This window comes from Podarcis filfolensis (assembly GCF_964270895.1).
Source record: "Podarcis filfolensis genome assembly, chromosome: 5".
In the NCBI taxonomy this organism is placed as follows: Eukaryota; Metazoa; Chordata; class Lepidosauria; order Squamata; family Lacertidae; genus Podarcis; species Podarcis filfolensis.
In genome coordinates, this window is record NC_139608.1 from 39,551,313 (window position 1) to 39,575,753 (window position 24,441).

The window sequence follows — 24,441 nt, forward strand, 5'->3', positions numbered from 1 at the left end:
TTTTTTTTTTTGCTTCAACAGCACAGGAGAGGTATAATTCCTTTAAATTCTCTAGAGCAGGAATAGCTAGCTTTCTTTGGCCAAAGGGCCATCTTCACACAATGGGGTGCAGCCAATTCTCTTTTCTGCTGATCTGTGGAGACTGATGAACAATGAGGGGGCAATTTACATCCGCAGCAGGGAGCTGCTCAGAGAGACACTGATCTCACCACCCACCCATGTGTTGTGTCTAAATTTATTTCATTTTGCTTCTATAAATATACTATCAATGTCTTCGGGGGTGGATTGTGCCACCAGGCTAGGGATGGATCTCTCTAATACCAGAAGTATTACTAGTATTTGTTTGTGCTCAGGCACATTTCAGATATAACAACCTTGCGTCTGATAAACCAATTTATTTCAACCAGTAGCAAGTAGTGTGCTGCCACTCTCCTCAGAAGGCAATTCCCTCTGGGTTTGTTAAACTACCGTTTCCACTTATGTTCAATCCAGGAAACTGGGGATTTAAATAAACCAAGATTTCAAGCCATGGCTTTGCCCGTTTACATGCCAGGTCTAAAACTGATTTAATCTCTGCTTTTCAGTTTACATATAACGAAGAGGAAACTGGTTCAACAAATGACAGAAGTATTGCATTAAGACATGGATTTTTGTGACGTTCTCACGATTATTCAATTATTGTAAATTATATTTTATAACAAAGATCGCTTACAGAAAGCTTTTGAAATTAAAAGCGATTTTTCCTCATTCTCATCATCAATGTTACAGAGCAAAGGAAGAACAGGCAGTTATATAACCTGATAGCAGAATTCCATCAGACAAAAACAGTAGCAAAGTATTTTCTTCAAGTCCACTTAGGTTTCTAGTATCCCACGTGTACCTTTTTCTTGTATAAAGAAGGGGATGTGTTCAATGCTGTACAAGCAAACACCTGCTTGTGCAACAGAACATCAGTGCCCCCTGCACTCCCAACCCTCTGTATCAGATTTCTGAGAGGGGTGCAGGGTAGAGAGAAGGGTAAGTCCACTCATGAATCACTAAATGCAATTCCAAGTGTACCCAATACTACGGTAGTCACTACCATTTGCTTTGATCAAAGTGACACAGACCCATTCTAAAACATTTGTTGATAGTGTTAAAACATAGGCTACAGCCCAGAAAAATGGTTCAGTTAAATGCTTAAGTCCAATTAGACTTAGGCACAGTAATCTTTCAGCTGGTTATGCCCCTTATCTCTAAAATGAAACAGCATTGCTTAAGATTGTTTCTAGTGTGGTTTTAAAGGTAGAACAGGCTACCTTTAAAAAAGAAAAAGGTTGTTTAAAAAAGAAAAAGAGAAAGGTTGTTTTCTGCTGCTCCAGAGAAGCGGACACGGAGCAATGGATCCAAACTACAAGAAAGAAGATTCCACCTAAACATTAGGAAGAACTTCCTGACAGTAAGAGCTGTTCGACAGTGGAATTTGCTGCCAAGGAGTGTGGTGGAGTCTCCTTCTTTGGAGGTCTTTAAGCAGAGGCTTGACAACCATATGTCAGGAGTGCTCTGATGGTGTTTCCTGCTTGGCAGGGGGTTGGACTCGATGGCCCTTGTGGTCTATTCCAACTCTATGATTCTATTGTAACTAAGTCAGTCACTAGACATGTGTCTATAACAACGGCAGGCTGTGTATTTGTATAAAAAAAATACTGTAGTCACACCTATCAATCTGCAGGATTCAGCAGCTTGTGCTGAACCTTCTAAATATACATTCATTGCACCAAGCACCACACAGCCCCACACATCAGAAAGATTTTAATGTCTGAGGTCTGTAGCAATACAAGCTTTCATCTGTACAAAGGACACGAGAGACCAGGTTAAATACAATCATAATGAACAACATCCAGGGTTCACAACCCTCCGCCAACATGTATTACTACCATCTGAACCAACAATCTGAAGATACACTTAAAAAACACACCCAGAGTTCGTTTTAAAAAATGTAGACATCTTTCCAAGAGTCTGTAGGTGCACTTCTCACAGCAGAATTCAGAAAATATCCTTCCTGGATGGAGTCACAATGGCATTTTATTGCCTTCAATGCTGATTTTCACAGCATGGGACGTTCTGCTTTTTTTCCTGATGTCTGTGAACTTCCGCATCTGTTTGTCCAAGCGGCTGACCCCTTTCTTGGAGCTTGCCTGGAACTTAAAAGAAAACTTAGGCTTACTTTTACGAAGAGGCAGGAATTCCAGATTTGCTTTTTTCAAAGAGGACAAAACATGCACACCAAACTCGTCCAGCAACTGCAGTCCTTCTATACAGAAGCTGATAAAGCCACAGGAGATTCCAACAGCATATTTTCAAACCAAGACTGTAACAGGGATATGCACTCTCTATTCCAGGCTCTGCCAACCTGGTGCCCTCCAGATGTTTTGAACTATAACTACCGTCAGCCCCTGTAACTACCCATTAACCCAGGAGTCAGCAAACTTTCAGCAGGGGGCCGGTCCACTGTCCCTCAGACCTTGTGGGGGGCTGAACTATATTTTTTTTTGGGGGGGGGGAATGAATTCCTATGCCCCACAAATAACCCAGAGATGCATTTTAAATAAAAGGACACATTCTACTCTTGTAAAAACACGCTGATTCCTGGACCGTCCGCGGGGGGGATTTAGAAGGCGATTGGGCTGGATCCGGCCCCTGGGCCTTAGTTTGCCTACCCATGCTTGAACATACCTGAAAGAAATATACTTCCATGTTTAGGACAACCAGGAAAGGTTGAGCCCCAGCATCCATTTTTTAAAAAGCAACGATTACAATGTGAACTCAGCAACTCTCCCATTTTATGCCATCTGTTATTTATTTATACAAACATATATATCTAACTTTTGCCCTCCAAAAAAGTATTTCTCAAAATGGCTTACAAAATCTAAAAATAACCATCTATCATTATTGCTATGGCATCCATCTCTCTAAACATTTCTCTCCAAATATTAAAGTTTGATTATTTCTGTAGCATATTTCAGAATGCTACACACTTTACGGTTCTTCTCTTATCTTATAGGCAATAATGTCTTGCAGGTAGTAATAGACAGCATTCTGTCCAATGTCACGAAGTCAGTGATCAGGATTTCCTAGAAAATACTGAAGTGTAATTTTCAGTTTGCATCAGAAAATTATCTGATGCCCTGGTTTGAAATACAACTAGTTAGCTGGATACTGCCCACTGTATTTGCAATTTCCCATTCACTGTTGCTAATAAGCTTATGAAACAGAAAGTTTTTCACCCCAGATAGCTGACCACAGTCACTTTCAAATTTAACTAATGAAAACTAGTTGATCAGCTTTCCCCATTTATTATATGGACTCTCTGAAAGTCAGCAAGTACACTTCATGTTTCTCCTATCTACGTGCATTAAAACAGCAATGCAAGTTTACACAATTTGTCATCTTCATATCCCAAAGTAGTCTAATTGTACTATATGCACACTTAAATTAGATATTCATGCTTCAACTTGCAGAGACAAACTCATCACCAGTTCACTAGAGAACTGTATTGAAATTATCTTAGGTATCCCTAGGGAAGATTAGTCATGCTTTAAAATGTGATGGGACTTTGTACCCTTTGAGTAATTTTTTAATGCTCGCTCAATTTTTTTTGCTGGAGGGGGGCTTATGATCTTTGACGACATGATTTCCCTATTTTAGTAGATCATGCAGTTGTGGAAACTTAAATTAGCACATTAAAGCTGTTTTTCCTGACTTGCTCTGTGAATCACAGTGCCAGAAGGATAAAGTTTCCTAGGCTATAGTTAGTGGAGACATGCTGCTTTGTCTGACAGTGCACACTGGCAACAGCTAAAGCACATGCATTGTTCAAACATCCTTTCTGGATACCTCTCAGACCTGGGGTAAGCAGAATTACAGGGCTATAAGGGCATCCTGTTGCCTTCAATGCTGAATTTGACAGCTCGATGTACTTTGCTGAGTCGTTTCTGTTCAGCAAACTTCCTCTTGTGTTTTTCCAACCGACTAATACCTTTCTTAACAGTCCCTGGCTAGAAACAACATCTCAGTCAAAGGACTAACAATTAATAAGAATAGAAAATTTCAATACATTTAAACAACTGCTCTCTTCCTTTGTCTAAGTTTGCAAATAAACAACATGGACTTTATCCAGTGCCATGTTGTAAAATACTGGAGGATGGAAACCTACTGACTTCATAATCCTCAGGCTATTAGGGGGAAAAGTAGTGCAGAAAAATATTGTGGGTTGAAGTAAAGGATTGTATTGAGGAAGATTGTTTCTCACTACTGGGTCCAAGACTACACATAACCAGATCAATATAGAACTGCTGGTTCTTACTACCAGGAACAATGAATGTTCAACTCTTTCCAGTGGTATTTTGAGACACTAAACTATTTTGGATAGATTTTTATGTAGTGTCTTTGGACAGGATAGTGACTTAAGGCATATGCAATATATATGAATGGAAAGCAACAGTGAGGATAGGCTCAACTGATTTCCATAATATCTAAACTAGAACTGGTCTGGGCACAATGTTGCAGAAGAAACTTACTTCCTTTCTTCTCAATCACTTACCCTAGAAGATTCCATTTCCACATTCCACTTGGGTCTGACCACATAATCCTTGTTGGAGGGCATTGGAACTCTTGCACGAGCACAAAATCCTGGATCGCCAGGCCTTAGAGCTCTGAAGAAATAAGACAAGAGATGTTGCTAAGTAACGTAAGATTGCTATTAGCATCTCTTCTCTCAAATTATTCTCTACTCATCTCCCTGCTCCACCCAACATAAAGCAGTATTCTCTAGTATTCTCTAGAGATACTAAAATGGCAAAAAAAGAAAAGACTTACTTTTCCTCCCCTGTTAATACTTTCTCCAAGTCCCTGCGGGGTGTTTGACCACCAGAGCTGTAAAGACAAAGAGATTTTGTTTTGCGGGAGAATTATTATCATCACAATCACCATCACCATTTCTCTCACACAAAGAGAGATAATTTAGTAAGTATTTATAAACGAATAGGTATTCATAAAATTCAGTAAAAATAAACGGAATACTAATAAAAGCAACACTCTCGACCAGCTAAGATGCCAGACACTCCAGGGAATGGAGTCCAGAGTGTGAAAGAAAATCAGCCTATGCTATAAAGTTAGCAGTGCAGAATATTGCTCAAGATACCTGCTCAACCGCCTTCGCTGTGGCATCTGCTCCAGATCCCTCTGTTCCCTTTCTTCTCTGGTCATTCCCTTGTAGTTTGATGTTAGACCAAAAATAGGCCGAGACCACTCATCTGTTGTTTTTAAAATAAAAAGTGAATGTACAGACAGCAGCACTACACATATATACTGCACCTGCTAGAAGCTCCTACTATCGAACAGGCAATTTTGCCTATTTAACACAGATACTGAACCCATTTAAGATATACAGGGTGAGTGAATGGCTTCTCTATCTTTGTTTAGCCTACAAACTCCAGAATTCTGGTTTCTATTTTCAAGCAGTGTTTCTAGACCTAATGACTGTGGCTAAATTTGGAGGGGGGGAGGGAGTATGCACCGTATCTGCAGTTTAACGTCCACCCTGTTCATCAATATATCGTATTTTTCGCCCTATAAGACGCACCTTTTCCGCTCCAAAAATGAAGGGGAAATGTGTGTGCGTCCTATGGGGCGAATGCAGGCTTTCGCTGAAGCCTGGAGAGCGAGGGGGGTCGGTGCGCACCGACCCCTCTCGCTCTCCAGGCTTCAGGAAGCTATCCGCTAGCCGTGGGAGACCCAGCTCTGCTCGCCCCAAGCTTTGGGATTAGCGCAGCGCTCCGCTAGCCCTGGGAGAGCTGCGCGGCTCTCCCACAGCTAGCGGAGACCTTGCCAGCACCCAGAAGCTTGGGGCGCGCTGAGCTCTGCTCGCCCCAAGCTTCGGGATTAGCGCAGCGCTCCGCTAGCCCTGGGAGAGCCGCGCGGCTCTCCCACGGCTAGCGGAGACCTTGCCGGCACCCAGAAGCTTGGGGCGCGCTGAGCTCTGCTCGCCCCAAGCTTCGGGATTAGCGCAGCGCTCCGCTAGCCCTGGGAGAGCCGCGCGGCTCTCCCACGGCTAGCGGAGACCTTGCCGGCACCCAGAAGCTTGGGGCGCGCTGAGCTCCGCTCGCCCCAAGCTTCGGGATTAGCGCAGCGCTCCACTAGCCCTGGGAGAGCCGCGCAGCTCTCCCACAGCTAGCGGAGACCTTGCCGGCACCCAGAAGCTTGGGGCGTGCTGAACTCCACACACCCCAAGCTTCGGGCTTAGCGCAGTGCACCTGGGGGGGGGGGGAAATAATTTTTTCCCCTTTATTCCCCCCCCCAAAAAAAAACTAGGTGCGTCCTATGGGCCGGTGCGTCCTATGGGGCGAAAAATACGGTGCTTAAGATGTTAGTTCAAATTAACAGTCTAAAATGTAGCCTGAAGAAACAGGAACTTTAAGTTAGCATTTAAACAGGTATGGGGAACTTGTGGCCCTCCAGATGGACTACAGCTCTCATCATGTTTGACCCCTGACTATTCTGGCTGTGGCTGAGTTTGGGGGGCCAAAGTTTCTTCATCATACCATATTTAAAGATATGACACTATCAGCAAAAATGATAAGACACTGGAACAGATAAGAATATATACATTTTTAACACTTGTTGCTGTCAAGCCCCTCGTACTTAATTTGGCGTAAGTCTAATTTAGTTAGGACAAAAGTTACATTAAAGTCATACCTATCTCCCTTAACTGCAATATACTATTAATGAAGAAATGAAAGATAAGGAATCTCGGAGATATACAAGCTTTGAAAAATAAATATAGCCTTCATACAGCACCATAGACAGTCTTGTATAAGGTTGAAGGTTTTTGTAGCACATACACACTTAACAGGGAGGTGAGATGCTGGCGGTGAACTGCAAATGTTGAAGTATGAGACGGCTGTGCAGTGCATCTCATGAAAGCCCATGTTTACTTACTAATTAGCTTCCCTGCCATGTCCTTGTTGGGCCGTGACTCCTTAGGGTGTTTGTAGAGATACATCACTGCTCGTCCAATCCCACTGTGCTTTAAGGTCTCTTGGCTTACACTAGGCAACTGAAGACATACACACACAGGAAACCATCACCTACTAAACCTTGAGAATTGAAGACTGCATTCTGTACACAGGATGCAAACATTTCAGCAAAGTGGACTTAAATACCTGCAAACTTTTTTTAAATATTAAGAAAGAGTGGGACGAGTTTCCCAGGTAAACTTGAGAATTTCAGTCTACTGGGAATATTTCAGTACTGCTTCAGCTTTCTCTGGTCCTTCTTAACTGCTTTTATGGAACATTGGTTTTATACCTTTTAGAGCAGCTTCATTTTAAAACTGGTTTTAGAATGAAAACAGGTCTGTAGACACTTGGATGCTATTGTTGCAGTGCCATTCATCTTCCTGATATGTACAAATACTTTCCTCATATGGGACTATTCATCTATCCCCTCTCAAAAACTTGTCACAAAGGCATAGAACGGAATCAGTAATGCTGATTCTACAAGCTAGGTATTAGAAACTAACCTCTTGCAGAATCTTCAGAAGCTCCTCACGAATTTTCAATGCTGGTAGACTCCGGTCTGGTAGTGGTGAAAGCCACTCTTTGATGGCAGACATCACACCACTGTCAATGAAAGTTTCTTTCAGGTCCTGCCTGGAAATTCAAATTGAAATCTATCAGAAGCAGGAATGGGAATACCTTTTGGCAATTCATCAACCACACAAACAGTCCTGTTCTAAAACCAATACAAGAGACATTCTAACATGGAAATAGTAGCCCTAGAAACACATCAAGTTCCCTCTTTCCCATCATGAGGAAAAATAATTTAGATGAGCTTTTACTCACTTTTTAAGGTGCATAACAACAATTGGCAGCAAAGTTAACTTTTTTAGTGCTGGTTTCTTCTGTGTATTCAGCTGCCTATCCTCCTGCAGGAAGTTATAGATGTAATTAAAAAATAAGCAGAAAAAAAGCAGAACACTCAAAATCCCAGTTCAGAAGACTTGTAAAGCAGCCTGATTATTCTCCTCTAGCAGAATAACTAGGAAGAAGCAAACCAAGGAAGTAATTTCATTTGTATAAAATTCGCTGGCCTTTTTGTCTGCCTGGTGCCATGGCCTTAAATAAAATCTTAGAGATTATACTCATGCACGCATGTTATAGTTGAGTCTTGAAAACAGTATGGTTGTTTGGTTACAATGCACAGTCGAGACACCTTATTTTGCGGCAGTTGTTTCATGACAGAGGTGTCAGGTTTTCCTCATTTTCACAACACAAAGACAACATATCTGCATTTGTGTAAGACATAGTGCATAACAATTGAGTGCACAACTTCACTGCCCTCCTGCTGCATCTTGGGGTGGGGGAAAGGTGTCTATTAATTACTAGCTTGCAGGGCGCTGGCTACTCAGCTTCTGTTCTGGATAGTGCCTTGCTACTGCAGTCTCCTCCTATGCCCTAGATCTATTCTTCAACTTTGTGATGACATTAGTTTGTTGTCAGACAGCTATTACCTCTCTAATGCTCAAAATCCCCATTTCTTGCTACCATTCCCAGTCTTATCCACCTGTAATTATTTGTATGGAATATTTGTGCAACACTGATGTGCTTCCACCAATTGGCTGCTCCCACTGCCATCACCTAATCATCCCACTCTTACACGGGCTATTTCTGCACTGAATGAGGGCATTTCTGCCAGTTGGCTGCTGTGTTGCCATTGCCTCCACCTGCTTCTCTGCCACTGTGACTGTGAGATGCGGACAATGCTCTGCAAGCAGCATTATGGTGCTTTGTACATAAGAAGTGCTTTCAATATTTGCAGATGAAAACTTCAGCATTTAGAAACATTCGGCTCAAATTGCTCATTGCCACTCCTACAAAAGGAATTGCTTCCCATAACCTAGAGTTTCTTTTGAGTGAATTGAGCCTTGAATGCAAGGAACGTACCTCTGCTGCTTCATTCATCTTCACGATCATAGCGCTGACTACATCGTCAGCATCGCTAATGAATGTCCCACCATCACGGTTGCGCCGGCGTTTGCCACTCATGCTCTTTTTCCGTTGTAACATCATGTCAAAATCTGACATGAAGTCCATGCTGTAATGCAGAAGGTTTCAATGAAGTCACCCTGTAGCCTTATAAGTGTACGTATCAATTAAAACAGCATCGACACAAGCACTTTATCTGCTTGGAAGCATCACAGTTGTACCTTGGTTGTCTAACGCCTTGGTGCTCATATGTTTCAGCTTCTGAAAGATCGAACCCGGAAGTGAGTGATCCGGTTTTCGAAAGTTTTTTTGGAAGCTGAACATCTGAACTCTGATAAGAATGAGAGCTGCTCCTTATCCTAATGCAGTCTCTTCTTTGAAGCTTTATGTGAAGACATTTCAAAGCAACTGCCTACAAGTGGTGTTGAAATCTCTGTGTCTAATCTAGTACAGAAGGCTACTTTGAGAATAATATGGGGTGCAGGCATGGGGGACAATGTATGTTCTCAAGCTTCCTAGGGGAATGGCAGGATATAAATGTAATAAAATACAAAAAATATATAAATATTTTAAGGCAAATATGTATACAAATCAAATCTGGTTTCTTGTAACAATCACAATAAACACTTACTGCTTTCCTCTTTTTATATTGTCATCAGAGTCTGAATCGTCAGCTGCTCCTTTCCTTTCTCCTTTCTCTTCCTCCAAATCCTCCTGGTTAAATCCCTTTAGTTACAAAGACAATACAAGTCAATGCATCCAAATACAGCTCTGCCACAATGCACATATAAGCCTTTTAATAGTTCTCAAAATTCCTATTATGATTTAATCCAGGCTGCTCTTTCCAAGGATGTCTACATTGCATCCAACACATAGTAGGGCTGATGAAGTGGTGAAATTTAATTCAGTAACAATAGAATACAAGGTCTACTAAATGCATATAGACAAGGAAGCCTTAAAAAAAGGTGGGAGGATGGGCAAGACAAGGGAAAAAACATGTTATCAACATACTGTAAATTCTTCCTCTTCTTCATCTCCAGATTCTCCAAATATATCTGCAATAAGGTTTCTGCAAGAAAAATATGCTATTTGTTTTTCTTATTAATTCTCTATAGCCTTGTTCACTTCAATTCTAACAGAACTGAGAACTACAGCAACTGCATTCCTCTTCCCCACACAGTTTATCAACTTTGTTCCATGTAACATCCATGTCCCATCCACTGCTGCCCCAAGTGTACCACTCTGTTACTTGACAGACACTTACTCTTGCTCATTTCCTGACTCACTGTCACTCCCAAAAAGATCCTTCTCTTCTTTCTTCTTTCCATCATCAGCCTTGTCACCCTCATCCTCGCTATCGGATTCTAGAGGTTTCTTTTGCTTCTCGTATTTCTCTGATGCAGCATCACTATCAGATTCTTCACCATCTGAGATTATGCGGCTTTTTTTTACAGCTGCTAACATAGGTGGACAAAGTAAGAAGCGCATCAATAACTGAGCCAAAAACAGTCAACACTTGCAGAGGGGAAAGTCTCCTTCACTTATCATTCAAAGAAGTTGTTAGTAGTCAACAACCTCAACTTTGCAAAATAATAATAATCATCATATAATAAGCCTGTGGCTAAACATACCATCATACACGTACTGTACTGCAAATCTCTTACTTAGCGGTCACAATAATTTTATAAAGCAATTATCTGTTTCCTCTAGAACTTGGTTTTGGACTCGATCAGCTTCCAATTACACTTCAGAGAGCCTATCTTAAGACCCATGTACCACCAATAACATGGAATCAATAACCTAATATACAGTTTCCTGGATGAAGGCACAATCAATCACAGCTCTTAAAATACTGCCAGAATCAAACACCAAAAGAAAACTTGCACACTCTATTTTGGTGCCTCCTCCCTGCTAGACTAACACAGCAAACCAAACCTCTGATTCACTGTACTAGAGGAGGTTTGGAGGGGGCAGAGGTGTCCCTCTGTTCACCCCTGCTATGAGGAGCCCCAATCTGTCCACCCCAAAGGGCAATAGCCAGCAAAAGCTCATGAAATGGGGCTGTTCAGATGCAGATCCAGCACATGGTCTCAGTGGGTGCTGAGCCAGCACTGCTCCTGTCATGTGACTGTAGTAGGCCTGATTCTGAACCTCTTTGCTGCACTAGCCTGGGAAGCAATTTCCCCTCTCGGTTCTTGATCCAATTAGGTAAAAAGGAAAGAAGGTGGAAGCTTCAGGTGCCAAAACTGGATCAAGGTCTGCTTGGTAAACTGACAAAGATTACTGTATTTTTCGCTCTATAAGACGCACCGGACCATAAGACGTGTCTAGTTTTTGGAGGAGGAAAACAAGAAAAAAAAATATCCTGAATCTCAAAAGCCAGAACAGCAAGAGGGATCGCTGCGCAGTGAAAGCAGCGATCCCTCTTGCTGTTCTGGCTTCTGGGATAGCTGCGCAGCCTGCATTCGCTCCATAAGACGCACACACATTTCCCCTTACTTTTTAGGAGGGAAAAAGTGAGTCTTATAGAGCAAAAAATACGGTAATTATTTTGGGAAAGTTCTCCAAATTAAGTTCTAACGTAAATAGACACATATTACTTACTTCTGGATATTTTGTGAAAATTTCTGTTTCTGGTATCAGCTTCTTTCCTTCCCTTTTTTAATCATTTTGCAATTTATTGCTATGACTTTGGGCTAACGTAAATGAAACAGCACATGTAGTATATAGTCCCACCCATTTCCCCCATATATTTGTCTGATTTAGTATGAATATCATTATCAGAAATCCAGTTTGAAGGGACTTCAAAAATAATCTAATCCAAAATCCTGCCAAGGCTGGAATATCACTTCTGTAGCAGTGTCTCCGAAAGGGACATGACATGAAATCCGTTGCAGGGAAACTGTACAGGTCCATGGGGGCACTCATCTATTTTCCGCACGCAGTGTCCCTGAGAGGGTAGCATGTCATCATGTCCCAGGAGCATTTTGTTCAAAGGCACATTGTGAATTGTGCATTTTGTACTGTCCTTGCTGGGTTTTTTAATTAACTTTTAAAATAAAAAACATATTTTAAAGGCAGACTTCGGATCACCGTGTAAAATTAAGCAACATTTTATAATATATATATTAGGGCAAATTAACTGTAATATAAATGGGAGAGAATGAACTCAGGAGCTAAGACATACACCAAGTGGCATGGACTAGAGATAAACTCAGCCAGATATCCTTAAGCTATTTCACATATGCATATTCATCACTTGGAGGACCAATGATGCAAGTGGCGACTGCAGGTGTGAATGAGCCATCAGAGAACAAGCACCACCTTTTCAACGAAGTCCACTCATGCATTCTTTAGGGATTCAACCAGTACTGAATAATCAAGGGGTCTAAAATTAGTATTTCCTTACGTGTTTTTTCATCATCCTCACTATCAGAGAGGACAGTAGCTTTCCTCTTTGTCAATTTTTCCTCTTCTTTCCCTTCTTCCTCATCACTGTCTACTAGCTTCTGTTTTTTAGGACTGTCTTCTTCCTCGCTGTCAGAGTCCTGAAGCCTTTTTCCTAGTTGCTCATTGTCTGAAAGCTGAGCACCATTCTCTGTTTCCTCCTCCTCCTCCTCTTTATGTTCTTTGTTGCTATCACCGGTCTCTATTTCTGGTTTGTTTCTGGTAATATCTTCAGTTTCAGAGTCACTGGGCTGAACCTTTGGCTCCTCATTTTCAGAGTCACTGGCAAGAGGTTTTGGAGCTACTTCATTCTCTGAATCACTATCATGCGATTTTTGATGCTCTTCATTTTCTGAGTCGCTGGCTGGACGTTTCTGTGGCTCCTCATTTTCTAGGTCACTCGTATGATCTTTGTGTGATTCTTCATTTTCAGAATCACTGGCCAAGGGCTTCTGGGGTTCCTCATTTTCAGAATCACTGGCCAAGGGCTTCTGGGGCTCCTCATTTTCAGAATCACTACCATGGCCTTTAGGAGGCTCCTCAGTCTCAGAATCACTGGCCTGGTTATTTACAGCATCTTCATTCTCAGAGTCACTGGCATGGTGAACTGGGCGATCCTCATTATCAGAATCACTGTCTTTACCTCTATGAGTCCCTTCATTTTCTGAGTCACTGACATCATTTGGAGCATCCTCGTTTTCAGAATCACTGTGTTTCTGCCTTGGAGTATCTTCGTTTTCAGAGTCTGTCATGGGGTGTTCTGTAGTTTGTCTGTCATCTTCTCCATCACTAAGTTCATTCTGGAAAAAACAAGTAATTCCAGGAAAGCCACAAAAAGGCAAATTAAAGATGAAAAAAAGCTTGAATGTAACTATGAAAAACATTTTTAAGGTGACGGAAACAGTGCACACGTCTGTTTTTCAATCTGGCTTCTCTTCTAACAAACCAATTTCTTTTTCTATTTTACAATACCTGTGTTAATGACCATTTTTAAAAATGTATTAGAAGCACCACTACATTACATGGTACGATGCAAATAAATGCATTTCAGGGATTTGTGCAAAATTGTCAGGTTGTTATTTATTTATTTATTACATATTTCATTTTCTTGATAATTTTATTGGAAAAATCTGTGAACACTTGCAAAAAAAAGTGGTGTCCTTTGTTTCCTACCAAAGCAAAGTGTTGTATTAAATAGTGTGAAGTAACCATCCCTCAGTGCAAGGATTTACACTTGTACAACAGGACTTCTCCCTCCCATTCTCCTCCTTCTGTTCTGGGGGTTCCGCCAACCTCTGGAGCAGATTTGAGAATGAAGAGGGAGCACGGGGGGGGGGGGGGAGCAATTCCCGTTGCACAAGTAGCAATCCTTGCACTGACAGGATGAGAAAGCTGGATACCACCCAATGTATTTAGGGCTGTTTCAAACATTTATTAAGAAATGTTTTCTTCCTATGCATAAGAACCAGGATTTATTGAAACTCTTTCACAGCTACCTCTGAATGTTGTCCTATGCTTCCATTCTCTGATTCAGAGTGCTGTTCATTTCCGTTCTCTTCCATGTCCGATCCTGAATCACGTTCATCCTGCACTGGTGTTGCTCCACCATCATCTGTAACATGATACTTGTTTTTAGATCAGAATGAAGCTTAACGAAAACTATATATACTTGCAAACAATGTCACAATTTGTGAGGTATTGTTCAAATACAAAAAAGCTAGCATCAGGTAACATCAGGATGGCCAGTATGAAGCCAAAAAGTCTCTATGAAGTTAGCAACAAATTGGACAATCTCAGAGGCTGCTACTATTATTTTTATATTTACCATACTCTTAGCTTTTAAGGTGGCAAGCAACATAAGACAGAACTGATGCAGACTTTTTTTTAAAAAAAAGATGAATACAGAATTTAAAAGACTCAAAGCAAAATCAACAAGTGGTGACTGCTTTCAGAAAAGAAGTCCCAAACCTAAAAGCCCTGCTGGATTAGGCCAAAGGTCCGCCTAATCCAACATCCTTTTCTCACAGTGGCCAACCGGATGTCTCTTGGAAACTCACTTGCAGCACCTAAGTGTAACAGCACATATTCTACTTGTAATTCCCAGTAACTGGTATTAAGTCACACTCTCTCCAATAGTGGAGGCACAACACATCCATCCTATTTAGCAGCCACTGACAGTCTTAGCCTTTCATGATATAACCACACTGTCTCCAATATGTTTCAATATCATCTAACACGCTTGTTTTAGACCAGGCATAGGCAAACTCAGCCCTCCAGATGTTTTGAGACTACAATTCCCACAATCCCAGACCACTAGTCCTGTTAGCTAGGGATGATGGGAGTTGTAGTCCCAAAAACATCTGAAGGGCCAAGTTTGCCTATGCCTGTTTTAGACTATAGAGATAAACATTGCTTTAAAAGAACTTGTCTAGGGAAGCACATTCCCATTTTCTGAAATATCAAGGATCACTCTGGGTTTCAGCATCTGAGGGCTGATTCAGTCTACATTTTGTGCTTGGGTATAAGTGCTCTGATAAAAATAAACAAGACCTCTGATCATATGTGATGCCCATATTCCTTTAAAACACAGAGGCTAGGACTCAATCAATATGTGGCAAACCATATATATATATGAAAGGATGCTCTTTGTACTTCATTAAAGACTTACGCATTTTGTATTCTGCTAGCCGTGCCTAAGCACAAATCAATTTTCGATATCGCTGTAAAACAAGGATGCAAGTCGAAGACAGGAGAAATTGCTAAGAGCCTTCAGTTTCTGCAGGGAGCAACTTATGGTTTACAAAATCATTTTGTGGAACCCATACACTATACCAACTAACTAGAGATAGTGAGCTGAAGACCAACCAGATCATCCAGAAAGATGCACGGTTAACAAAGTGCACATGGATCAAGCACTGCGGAAACCGACTGAGTGTTTTTTTGCCCACTGACAGGATAAGCAATGGAGGAAGCAGCAAGAAAACTGCTAGCAGGCTGAAACAAGTACCGTACTTTTTGCTCTATCAGCCTACCCAGTCTCCACAAAGGGCAAGCCTAAGTTTCACACAACTAAAAGAAACGGTCCAGGTCTAAAGGTGATCTTGGCTTCCTCCTGTCTGGCTCAATTTGGAGGGGCATGTATGTAACTTGGAAGCAGAAATTCCACTAAAACGCAATCCAAATCAGATGCAGGCAGCCGAAATATTTGTGAGCGCGTTTATCAGCACCAGGTCTATGGGTGCAAGACTGTGACGAGACGATAAGGACTCAGCTATGAGCAAAACACAAATATACTGCATGGAAGTTAAGGGCCGTAGGCTACGTGCTGTGCGGGTCACAGTCTATGCTGCGTGTGCGTGCGTGCGCACATACACACGCGAGTTTTTATCATGAAAAGGCACGACAAAAAAGGGGTGACTGAGAGCAGAGTAGCATCGCCTTGGTCCCCGACCAGCACCCTGCTTGCCCCCGTGGGCGCCCGTTCCCCGTTCCCCTATCCCCCTATCCCCCTGCCACTCAGTCTTTCATCCACTTAAGGCAAGCTGAGCACAACCTCCCCGCTCCTCCGACTGTACCTGACGGTTCCCCACCGTAATACTCCGTCTCCATAGCCCCGCCTCCCACTACTACAGGGCGACCAGCGGAGGGGGCGGGGCTCCGAGCTTGGCGGCGAGCACCGCAGAAACCGGGACGCGGTGGGGGGTTTGAGGGGGGGAGAAGGAAGGAAGGAAGGGGGAAAATCACCTTCCAGTTTCTAAGCCGGAAGCAACAGTACCCACGACCTTCCCATCCGCCCCCGCGCGGAGCCTAGGAACTTCCGCAGCCGCGAAATGGCGTCACCCTCAATGGAATCCGGAAGCTCTTGCGCGTGCGCGGCTTGCTGGTCTGAGGCCATATCGCTGTGACGTGAGGGAGGGAAGGCGTTCCGTTCTGCCGCGTGCCTGAGCCGTAGAGATAGGAAAAAAGAAGAGTAGTTCCGCACGCTGTCTGGAGAGGGAACTTCTCGGTTATTTTCCGTACCCACCCTCGTAATGAACAAATAAGGAGCAACAAATAAACCGCTGCTCTTTCGAACTCCAGTCTTATTCGTGTGGAAAGATAATATTGGCTTTTAAAATATTTGGCTTTTACATTTCATCCCATATTTACTCCCAATGATGTCGAGATATTTATCTTCCCAGCAGCCCTGCGAGGTAGTTTAGGCGAAGAGACGCCGTGACTGGCCGAAGTAAACGTCATGGCCCGAGTGGGGATTTGAACCTGCCACTGGTACTCACTTCTGAAACTTTTTGAAGTCCGTATATCAAAGGCTGCTTACGGCAGCCCTGCAGTGACAATAATTGCCAGTTAGGTTAAGGCTGGTTGGAATTTTTTTGAGCCCAACCTCTCCTATACAAAGCATCCCTCAGGTTGCAGCTACCACCATCCGCCTTCGCACCACCTCCTTCCATCTTACATTCTGAGAGATCCATTGCAAGCAAGCAGCAGCCTCGCTTCCTACGACTTTGCCGAGGCTCGTCTCACTTTCCCTGCATTTCCTCCCGTGCGAAGCAGAACGCCTGTTAGAAAGAGCTACTACCTTTTGCTCAGAGGGAGGAAAGAGCTACCGCCCAGTCCCACCTGCAGTAAAATATATACACCCTCCCACTATATAAAACCAATTTATTTTTTATTAAAAAATTATTAACAGTTTCAGCATATTATCAATACAAATAATCGTCATTATTTTCCCCCTTTTCCCCCCTCCCTTCCCAAAGAACCCTCCCACCTCCCCCAAGACTTCCCTCAGCTCCTCTCTGATTTCTCAACTCATGTTATTCTCTGTATACTCTACATCCTTTTATTTATCTACGATATTAACCCTCAATAAATTTGTGTATGTTTATTCAAAACCTGCCAAGGAATCCAGTATAAAACCAGATTTTAGCAATGCTTTCTGTGAGCAACTGTCGCTTCCACCCCGGGAGAGGGGAGGACCTGAGGAATCCAGTACGATAGTGAATGCACAGCTTCCGTTAGAGTAATTTATTATAGGCTTATGCAGAGCGCCAGCGAAAAATTATCACGTGCTTGAGAGCGACTGGCATGGCGTCTATTTGCTCGCGAGAGGTTAATATCTCGCGGGGTTTGTGGGACGAGGTAGCGGCCTTCGCGTGCTGTCGCCTGCGGGGGTGGTGTTGTTTTGAGCACATCATGGGCGACGCAGAAGGCGGCGGCTCCGGGTGGCCTCGCTGTAACCTTGCTGAGCCTTGCTCTGACGGAGGAGCCTCCCCATATATAGATCTTTCCCTGACTAGAAGGAAGAAAGGCGTTATCACAACTTAACCCTTTCTAAAACCTCCAGTTTCAAACGAATATGACACAGGCTGACTCGGCCGGACCCCGTTTGTGCTGCTAAATCTTGAAGTAATATGGTTAGGGTAGAAATAAAAGTTTTTAAAAATGTGCATCTTGCCACTGGTGTAGCCAGCAAATCCACAACATCCATTTAAAGCCCCCCCAACACATGCATGAAGCACATGGGTTCCAATGAATCCTGGGAACTAGTTGCTGCTTTCAGAGCTACAATTCCCATCACCCTTCAACTACAGTTCCCATTATTCTTTGGGGGAAGTCAAGTGCTTAAACTGCGTTAGATTTGCTTTAAATGTAGGGTGTGCATCTGCTTCCAGGCTTCGTGCACATTATCCATTAATGCACATGACATACCCCAAAGTGTTTCAAAGTTTCTCCTAGGTTTTGCTCATACTTTAAAAAGTATACTCTCAGCTCTGAGACTCCAGTCAGAGACACGTTTTCTCGCTGGTGCTGCAACCATTTAGTATTATGCCAACAACAGGACACTTAGTTACTTAGGTATATAGGAAGTTGCCTAATGCTGAGGCAATTGGTCCACCTAGGACAGTACTGTCTGCCATTGGTAGTGACTCCAGGTTGTATCTCAGTCCTACCTGGAGATGCCAGGGATTGAACCAGGGACCTTTTGCATGGAAAGCTTGTGTTCTACCATTGAGCTATGGTGTGAGACTGGTAATTGATCATTTACATATTTCAGAGTTTTATATCCCCTTATTGCAATGTATTTGCATTCCTCATACATTGAAATAAGCCTGCTATCATTTTAGTGAGGCTATACTGCAAAAAAACCCTGATTATTTATAAGGCTAATACTTCCAATTCTAATTATGTTTATTTACTTATTTCCTAGTTCCTATGAGCGATGTGACAAATGTATGAGTGCTTATTGAAGGTATTCTGCTTGTTATGTGTGCACCTACTTGTGTTTGATGAGACAGATCTTGGCACAAAATAGTCTGCAGTTCGTGCTTTTAATGCTTTGTTGGCTGGATCCCAGAGGGAAGGGTGGATGTCACGCAGGTCCTAATGAGATTGCATGACAGGAAAGATTGACCTACCTTGTAACACCAGGAGTAAGACGTCCCACCTGGATGGTGTGTGTGTATAGGTGTGCAATACCATGCACCCAATATCTATCCCAATTATATTCTTCTCACAGCAGCATAAATGATCTGCGAAAAGCAAATCTGTCTAAAGATAAGATGCTCAAGAAAACTGGGGAAATACCTGAGACTTTTAGTTGGTATGTCTTTCTTTCTTTCTTTCTCTCCCTTCCATGAGCTTTTAAAAAAAGTAACAGTAGTATTCACTAATGTAGCAATACAAATGTGCTTAGGTAAAGCGAAGTGTTTAATACGTAGTTGCTGAAGGCAAAAAGTATGTGAAGTGAAGTTAGCATTTATCTGTGAGGTGTTATGTCCAGGATTATAGAAGCTCAGAGACATATAACTGCAATAGGGGCTGAAGCAGACCTTAATTTAGTCTGTGCAACTGACAACTTGTGCATTTTCTCAAGAAAGAGAAAAACAACAAGAGTAACACCCACGTGCTTTTTAAGTCCTGTTTATCCATATGGCAGCAGACTATTAAGAAGCTGCTGAGAAGTTCTGTATACGTTCAAACAGATGAACTTCTGTTCTCCAGAATAGCAGGATTAATGTCACTCAGCATTACTCATTCAGCATGCACATGGCTATCTAACTTGTTCATCATTATTGATTGCTGATGGTATAAATTGTCTCAATCAGCAGCAGTAATTACATCTCCTAATATGTGATATAGAGTTGTCTAATTGGAAATGCGCTGGCAAATGTGCAAGAAAGAGAAAGAACATATAAACAGTGGAACAGCAACCCAAATAAACAAATGCATGTGGAGAAAGTGTTACAAGATTCAGAATGGGTTTTTATAAGGGTATAAGCTGAGTAAACAATTTTTAGTTGAGTTGATGAATCATATTTGATTAATTGGCTAAAGCTGCACACGTTTGTAGGTGAAAATGAGTTCTTTTAAAAATATTTATAAAATTATTTTTGAATCTAATAATTTTTAAGAAAAAAGAACACACGTGTTTGTTCGTGGACTAGTTCCAAGTTTAAGGGGCCCCTTAGCAAACTGCCCCCTTAAATCAGTGGCCTTCCTGACCGGCTTGACTGGTAGCAGCAATGACACAAAGCATTAGGACTCCAATTACTATCAGTTTTTTAAAAATTTCCTTCTGAATTTATATCCCACCCTTTCTTCAAAAGGTAGCCTGCAATGGATATCTGAAAGCCACACGTTTAATTTCCTGCAATGCTCCAACAGGAGGCATTGTGGGAAATTTAGATGGCAGACAGGTGGAGGAAATTAAACAATTAAAGGGAGTTCCAGGGCAGGCATCAGCTGTGGACCCTACCATGCGTAACAGCAGGCACCATCTCAAAAAAGGCAGTCATTTCTAGGTGTGAGAGAAGGGTATATGATAATTACCACCAGATATCCTTCAACTGCATCTGAGTTTTTGGTTTCTATTTAAAAGCACCAGGCATTCAGATTTTTCTTTCTTTTAGAAATATCTAAACCAAATTTATTTGGGGTAATGAATTTAAAATTACAGGGACACTCAAAAGAGTTGTGAATGAAGGTATTAATTGACCTCACTTGACTGAAATGCCAGCTGCAGAAATGGAAGATATTCGAACAGGGGGGCAAAGTCCTGTAATAAATAACTACGAAGGGAACGTCATTCGTTTCTTCTCTTCCTCGTTGAACAGAGGACTGTCTTTTCAGGGTGGAACTCTTGAGAACTGGCCTTCTTGAGAACTGGCCTTCTGTGGCTAAATCTCCTTTCTTATTACACTACTTCTGTAAAAGAGAGACGTGAAATCCATCCGACATAACAATCTTCTGAACAGGGAGTAAGTACACTCTTTGTTCTTTCATTTGGTGTGGATAGTGGGTTTTAAAATGCAACAGCAAAGGAGAAATTGCTTCCTATAAGCCGCTCCACACAGAAGGGTTGAAAATTATCCTTCTCCATCTTAGTTATTTTTTATTAATTTATCACAGGAATATGGCCATTTGATGTGGACATATCGGATAACAAAGTTATTACAGGCTAGGAGGCTGGGGGTGAACTTTAAGAGAGCAATCCTACGGAGTTAGGGGGAGAGGGAGGAGAATCCATGGGAAATCTATTGCCACTTTCTATGCCCTGCTAGCTTGAGGTGGCCAGGGCAGAAGATGGTGGCGGCGGGGGGAGTGTTTTCTCTTTCCCCCTTATACTAGTAGGAGGGAGGGAAATTAACTGCATCAGATCTAGGGCTTGGTGTATTGTTTGACTTTGGTGTGTTGGAGGATCAAAGGGACTTGGGAACTTGTGGGTCCAAGGTTTCCTCTGATCCACCCTCAATGTGTTTCAAACCCTGGTGCTTTCCCTCGGTGGTACATCCATGCCCACTGAGGTTTTAGTGGGCATACTGAGAGCTCCTGACACAGCACCCACTTCGGGAACTTCCAAAGGCTCCACAGACAGCCTGTAACCAATTGTAAGATTGCAGTCATTTTTTTTATTTGTATTTTTTTTAAGGAAAATATGTGACAAAATTGTTTTAAAGTAAGCCCCGTTGATCACAACTCATTTCTGAGTAATCAAAGGCCTTTAACCTTTAAAATATAAATTTTACAATAGTTGAATAACAGAACTGCAATGTTCCAGAAAGGCACAATTTTAGCAACTATCATCCTGGAGGAAGATATGACTCAAGAAAACTAATTTTAAAATATAATTATTGGGGTGTTTTCAATCATACTCTTAATATTTGATTTACCATACTTTTAATATTTGAAGCCAGACATCCTGTGTTACAAGGAATGTAAGTGCTATGTTCAAAAAGATAATCTGTTATTTCAAAAATGTTTCCAATGTTTTACCTTTGAGCCTTTGCCACCCAGTGATGTGCCAAATAATAATTTTATATTCAAATGCTTTACATATAATAATAAAAACACTATGTTAAGGTCAGAAACATGTAAGATTTCAGAGTTTCAGGTGAATATTCATATTAAAATTGTCTTACATAAGAGCAGTGTTTAACCGATTGCACTATGGAGTATTTAATCATTTGGGAAGAATGTTTTGATTTTTGAATGTTTAGGGAATAGATTTTACTCAGATTTGGAAACACTCCCCGTTTTGTCTTGCTGTTAGGAGAAGTGTGTCCCAAAATGCTGATAAATTATTGTAAGGAGAAAAACAGAGAAATGGAAAAACATTTATGGATTTGTCTCTTAAAGCCAGCAAGTACATAAAACATAATCTGGGATGATTATGCAGGCCATTAAATATATTTCCTACATCTAGCCTTGGTCTCACTTGCCACTTTTCCATCTACCATACAAAGAATTCCCATTTGGTTTTTCCTCTAAACTTTGTAACCAATTTGTTAGTTACATATTGGATTATGATTTTTCTTGTCCCTTGAAGATTTGACCTTCTTCTGATGTTTTTCTCCCTATGAACACAGGCTGCATGTATCACCCTGAAGCAGGATGGTTGTTTTCAGAAAAGTAAGTCTAGTCCTTTATCTTGGTGGGACACATCATATATACATTGGGGGTGATGGTGCAGTTTAAGATCTGAGCTATATACAACACAAAACTGTCATAGCACAAAAGAAGCAAACTATAATACAGTTGCTGTCTTACATCCAATGTGTGTTTCTTTCCAAAAATATAAATGAGATAAGAGGATGTATCCCCAAGTTCCAACTCTGGGGTGGGGAGTGGGATTTTGAACTTACATACAGAGGGGAAATAGCTAACTGTCCCCACTCCCTATAGTTATTCTACTTAAATTTGCAGCCTTTGGTTTTGCTTAATTTTTTTAAAAAAATGAAATCCAGTGAGTGATGTGGAAATCACCTCTGGCAGTTTGTTGCATGAGTCCATGAAGTACTGCAACAGCTGCTGTATTTTACAATTGTTTGCCTATAAAATGTAAGCTAATAAAATACTTTAAAGAAGAAATAGAAATAACAAAGGTTACCAGTAAACTGTTCCATAGTAATAAACCTTGGCAATACGCAATTGCAACAATGCTCTGAGAAAACAAGATGCTTATAAAATTGACCAGCCAGGCCTTAAGTCAGAAAAATAAATAAGACAATAAAGAAAATGAATCTGAGGTTAGACAGCTCTCACTCTCTGGCTTCTAATGGAAGACGTCCAACAGAAGATGAGAGGCAGCGGGTGGGGGGGGGCAGATTTTGGCGTCACACAGGGCACCACTGATATTTGAGACACCAAGGTCTGCCACTGCTTACACTTTGGCTATTGTCCTCTCTACCAGCCAAGTGAGGGAGGGCCCCCGCCCAGTTGCCCTCTGGCACAGAGCCAGCTTCCTTTCTTACACTAACAAACATAGTTAGGGCCATTCAGCATACTTAAGACATTACCAAGAAGCTTGCCTGCTAGTTCAACAATGGAATCCTCCATTAGATTTTAAGCCTTGCTGGATCCAGGATTCAAGGAATTAGAAAGGACTCAGGCATCATGCAGTCTAAACCCCCCAAACTCACAACATTATTAAAGAAGGAAATGTTAGGTTGAAAAATTATCATAAGATCCATAGCAAAGGTTCCCACAGTTTAATCAACATCAAGTCGGAGGAATCGGTTCTCCAAAGCACAAGAAGTGTAACATATCACAAATAAGTAAATGAATTTTATGTCCTTTCTTCCACAAGGGTGACCATATATGGTTGGAGGCCTCTTCAGGAAGTGAGTTTAATGTGCCCATTGGGGCAGTTGTAAAGATTTCTGAGTCTGGACGGTTCTTGCTGGAAGATGATGAAGGCAAGGTAGGTGTCACAACATTTATTCTACAGATCCAAATGTTTTACATAAAGCGAAAGAGCTAGGGATGGGTCTGAATGCCACAACCAGAGATCAAGTTATTCTTGGTCTTGATAGAAATCTAGGATTCATAGCTGGAACTTTATGCGAATTAGTTATGCAGTGAGATGGGACAAACTGGAGGCCCATATCTGAACAATCTGTTCTTAAATAGTGTTTGAATGCACTTCTGAAATAATTTTGATCGATGGCCTGTCTCTAATGTGTCTCAAGGGTTAGTTCCTAGGAGTGACCTGAGGTGGTGTATAAAATCTAAGCTGATTAGTTAAAAGCAGTTGTATTTAAGGAACACTGGATCATGGCTCGGAACATCTGCAATGTGCGGCCAATGCATCCCACTTCTGTCAAAGGAGTTGAAGATATGATACGTCTTGGAGACATGAATGAAGCTGGCATGGTGCGCAACCTTCTTATCCGCTACAAGGAACACAACATCTATGTAAGTTAGGAATGTGGCATTTCATTGTCAAGTAATAATGTGAAATACAAGCTTGTATTTTGTCTGATCACAGATTTTCCTCTCAGTGAATTAATCATCATTTTCCTTTCCCTTCAATTGACATTAATTGATATCCAACAACAACCCCTCCCAAAAAAACCCCAGTAGGGAATACTTCAATGTGATTGTAAGACTACTTAGATTTTTTTGATGAAGAAATCTGCATTTTGTTAAGTAAAATAAATATTTTCAATATACATTCTCTAAAAACATC

At 41.6% G+C, this 24,441-nt stretch overlaps 2 protein-coding genes and 1 long non-coding RNA gene across 28 annotated transcripts in view; 2 read left to right on the forward strand and 1 right to left on the reverse strand.

The window, feature by feature from the left end:
* Positions 1–181: 181 nt before the first annotated feature.
* Positions 182–529, forward strand: LOC310763237. The gene is made up of 2 exons (XR_014548551.1): positions 182–280; positions 411–529. It is a non-coding gene; the product is annotated as an uncharacterized lncRNA (long non-coding RNA).
* Positions 530–1,776: 1,247 nt separating this feature from the next.
* On the reverse strand, positions 1,777–17,490 carry IWS1 (interacts with SUPT6H, CTD assembly factor 1). 23 transcript variants are annotated; one of them, XM_083615097.1, is made up of 16 exons: positions 16,218–16,320; positions 15,142–15,193; positions 13,970–14,085; positions 12,436–13,273; positions 10,291–10,483; positions 10,038–10,095; positions 9,658–9,752; positions 8,985–9,135; positions 7,884–7,966; positions 7,562–7,691; positions 6,979–7,096; positions 5,183–5,294; positions 4,858–4,914; positions 4,583–4,694; positions 3,886–4,037; positions 1,777–2,183 (listed from the first exon to the last, which is right to left on the reverse strand). In XM_083615097.1, the coding sequence occupies exons 2-15, from the start codon at positions 15,143–15,145 to the stop codon at positions 3,909–3,911; spliced, it is 2,196 nt and encodes a 731-aa protein (XP_083471223.1). In that variant the 5' UTR covers positions 15,146–15,193; positions 16,218–16,320; the 3' UTR covers positions 1,777–2,183; positions 3,886–3,908. The 23 variants fall into 23 exon arrangements, with proteins under 23 accessions (XP_083471223.1, XP_083471222.1, XP_083471221.1 ...); XM_083615096.1 differs by having other exon boundaries at positions 3,877–4,037; XM_083615095.1 differs by having other exon boundaries at positions 16,049–16,278.
* Positions 17,491–20,621: 3,131 nt separating this feature from the next.
* MYO7B (myosin VIIB) overlaps positions 20,622–24,441 on the forward strand; it is a 55,573-nt gene continuing 51,753 nt past the window's right edge. For all 4 annotated transcript variants that reach the window (XM_083615073.1, XM_083615074.1, XM_083615075.1 and 1 more), the window contains exons 1-4: positions 20,622–20,731; positions 22,340–22,382; positions 23,560–23,673; positions 24,015–24,167. In XM_083615073.1, the coding sequence (XP_083471199.1) occupies positions 22,365–22,382; positions 23,560–23,673; positions 24,015–24,167 (285 nt within the window). In that variant the 5' untranslated portion in view covers positions 20,622–20,731; positions 22,340–22,364. The remainder of the gene's footprint in view (positions 20,732–22,339; positions 22,383–23,559; positions 23,674–24,014; positions 24,168–24,441) is intronic.

Excerpts from the sequence above, each read along its gene's own strand:
- IWS1 (XM_083615108.1), bottom strand. The coding sequence starts at position 16,082 with ATGGAGACGGAGTATTACGGTGGGGAACCGTCAG. Across the intron at positions 14,086-16,048 it reads TTACGGTGGGGAACCGTCAG|ATGATGGTGGAGCAACACCA; the intron begins GTACAGTCGGAG and ends ATCATGTTACAG. Across the intron at positions 2,184-4,582 it reads TGGAAATGGAATCTTCTAGG|TTCCAGGCAAGCTCCAAGAA; the intron begins GTAAGTGATTGA and ends TTTTCTTTTAAG.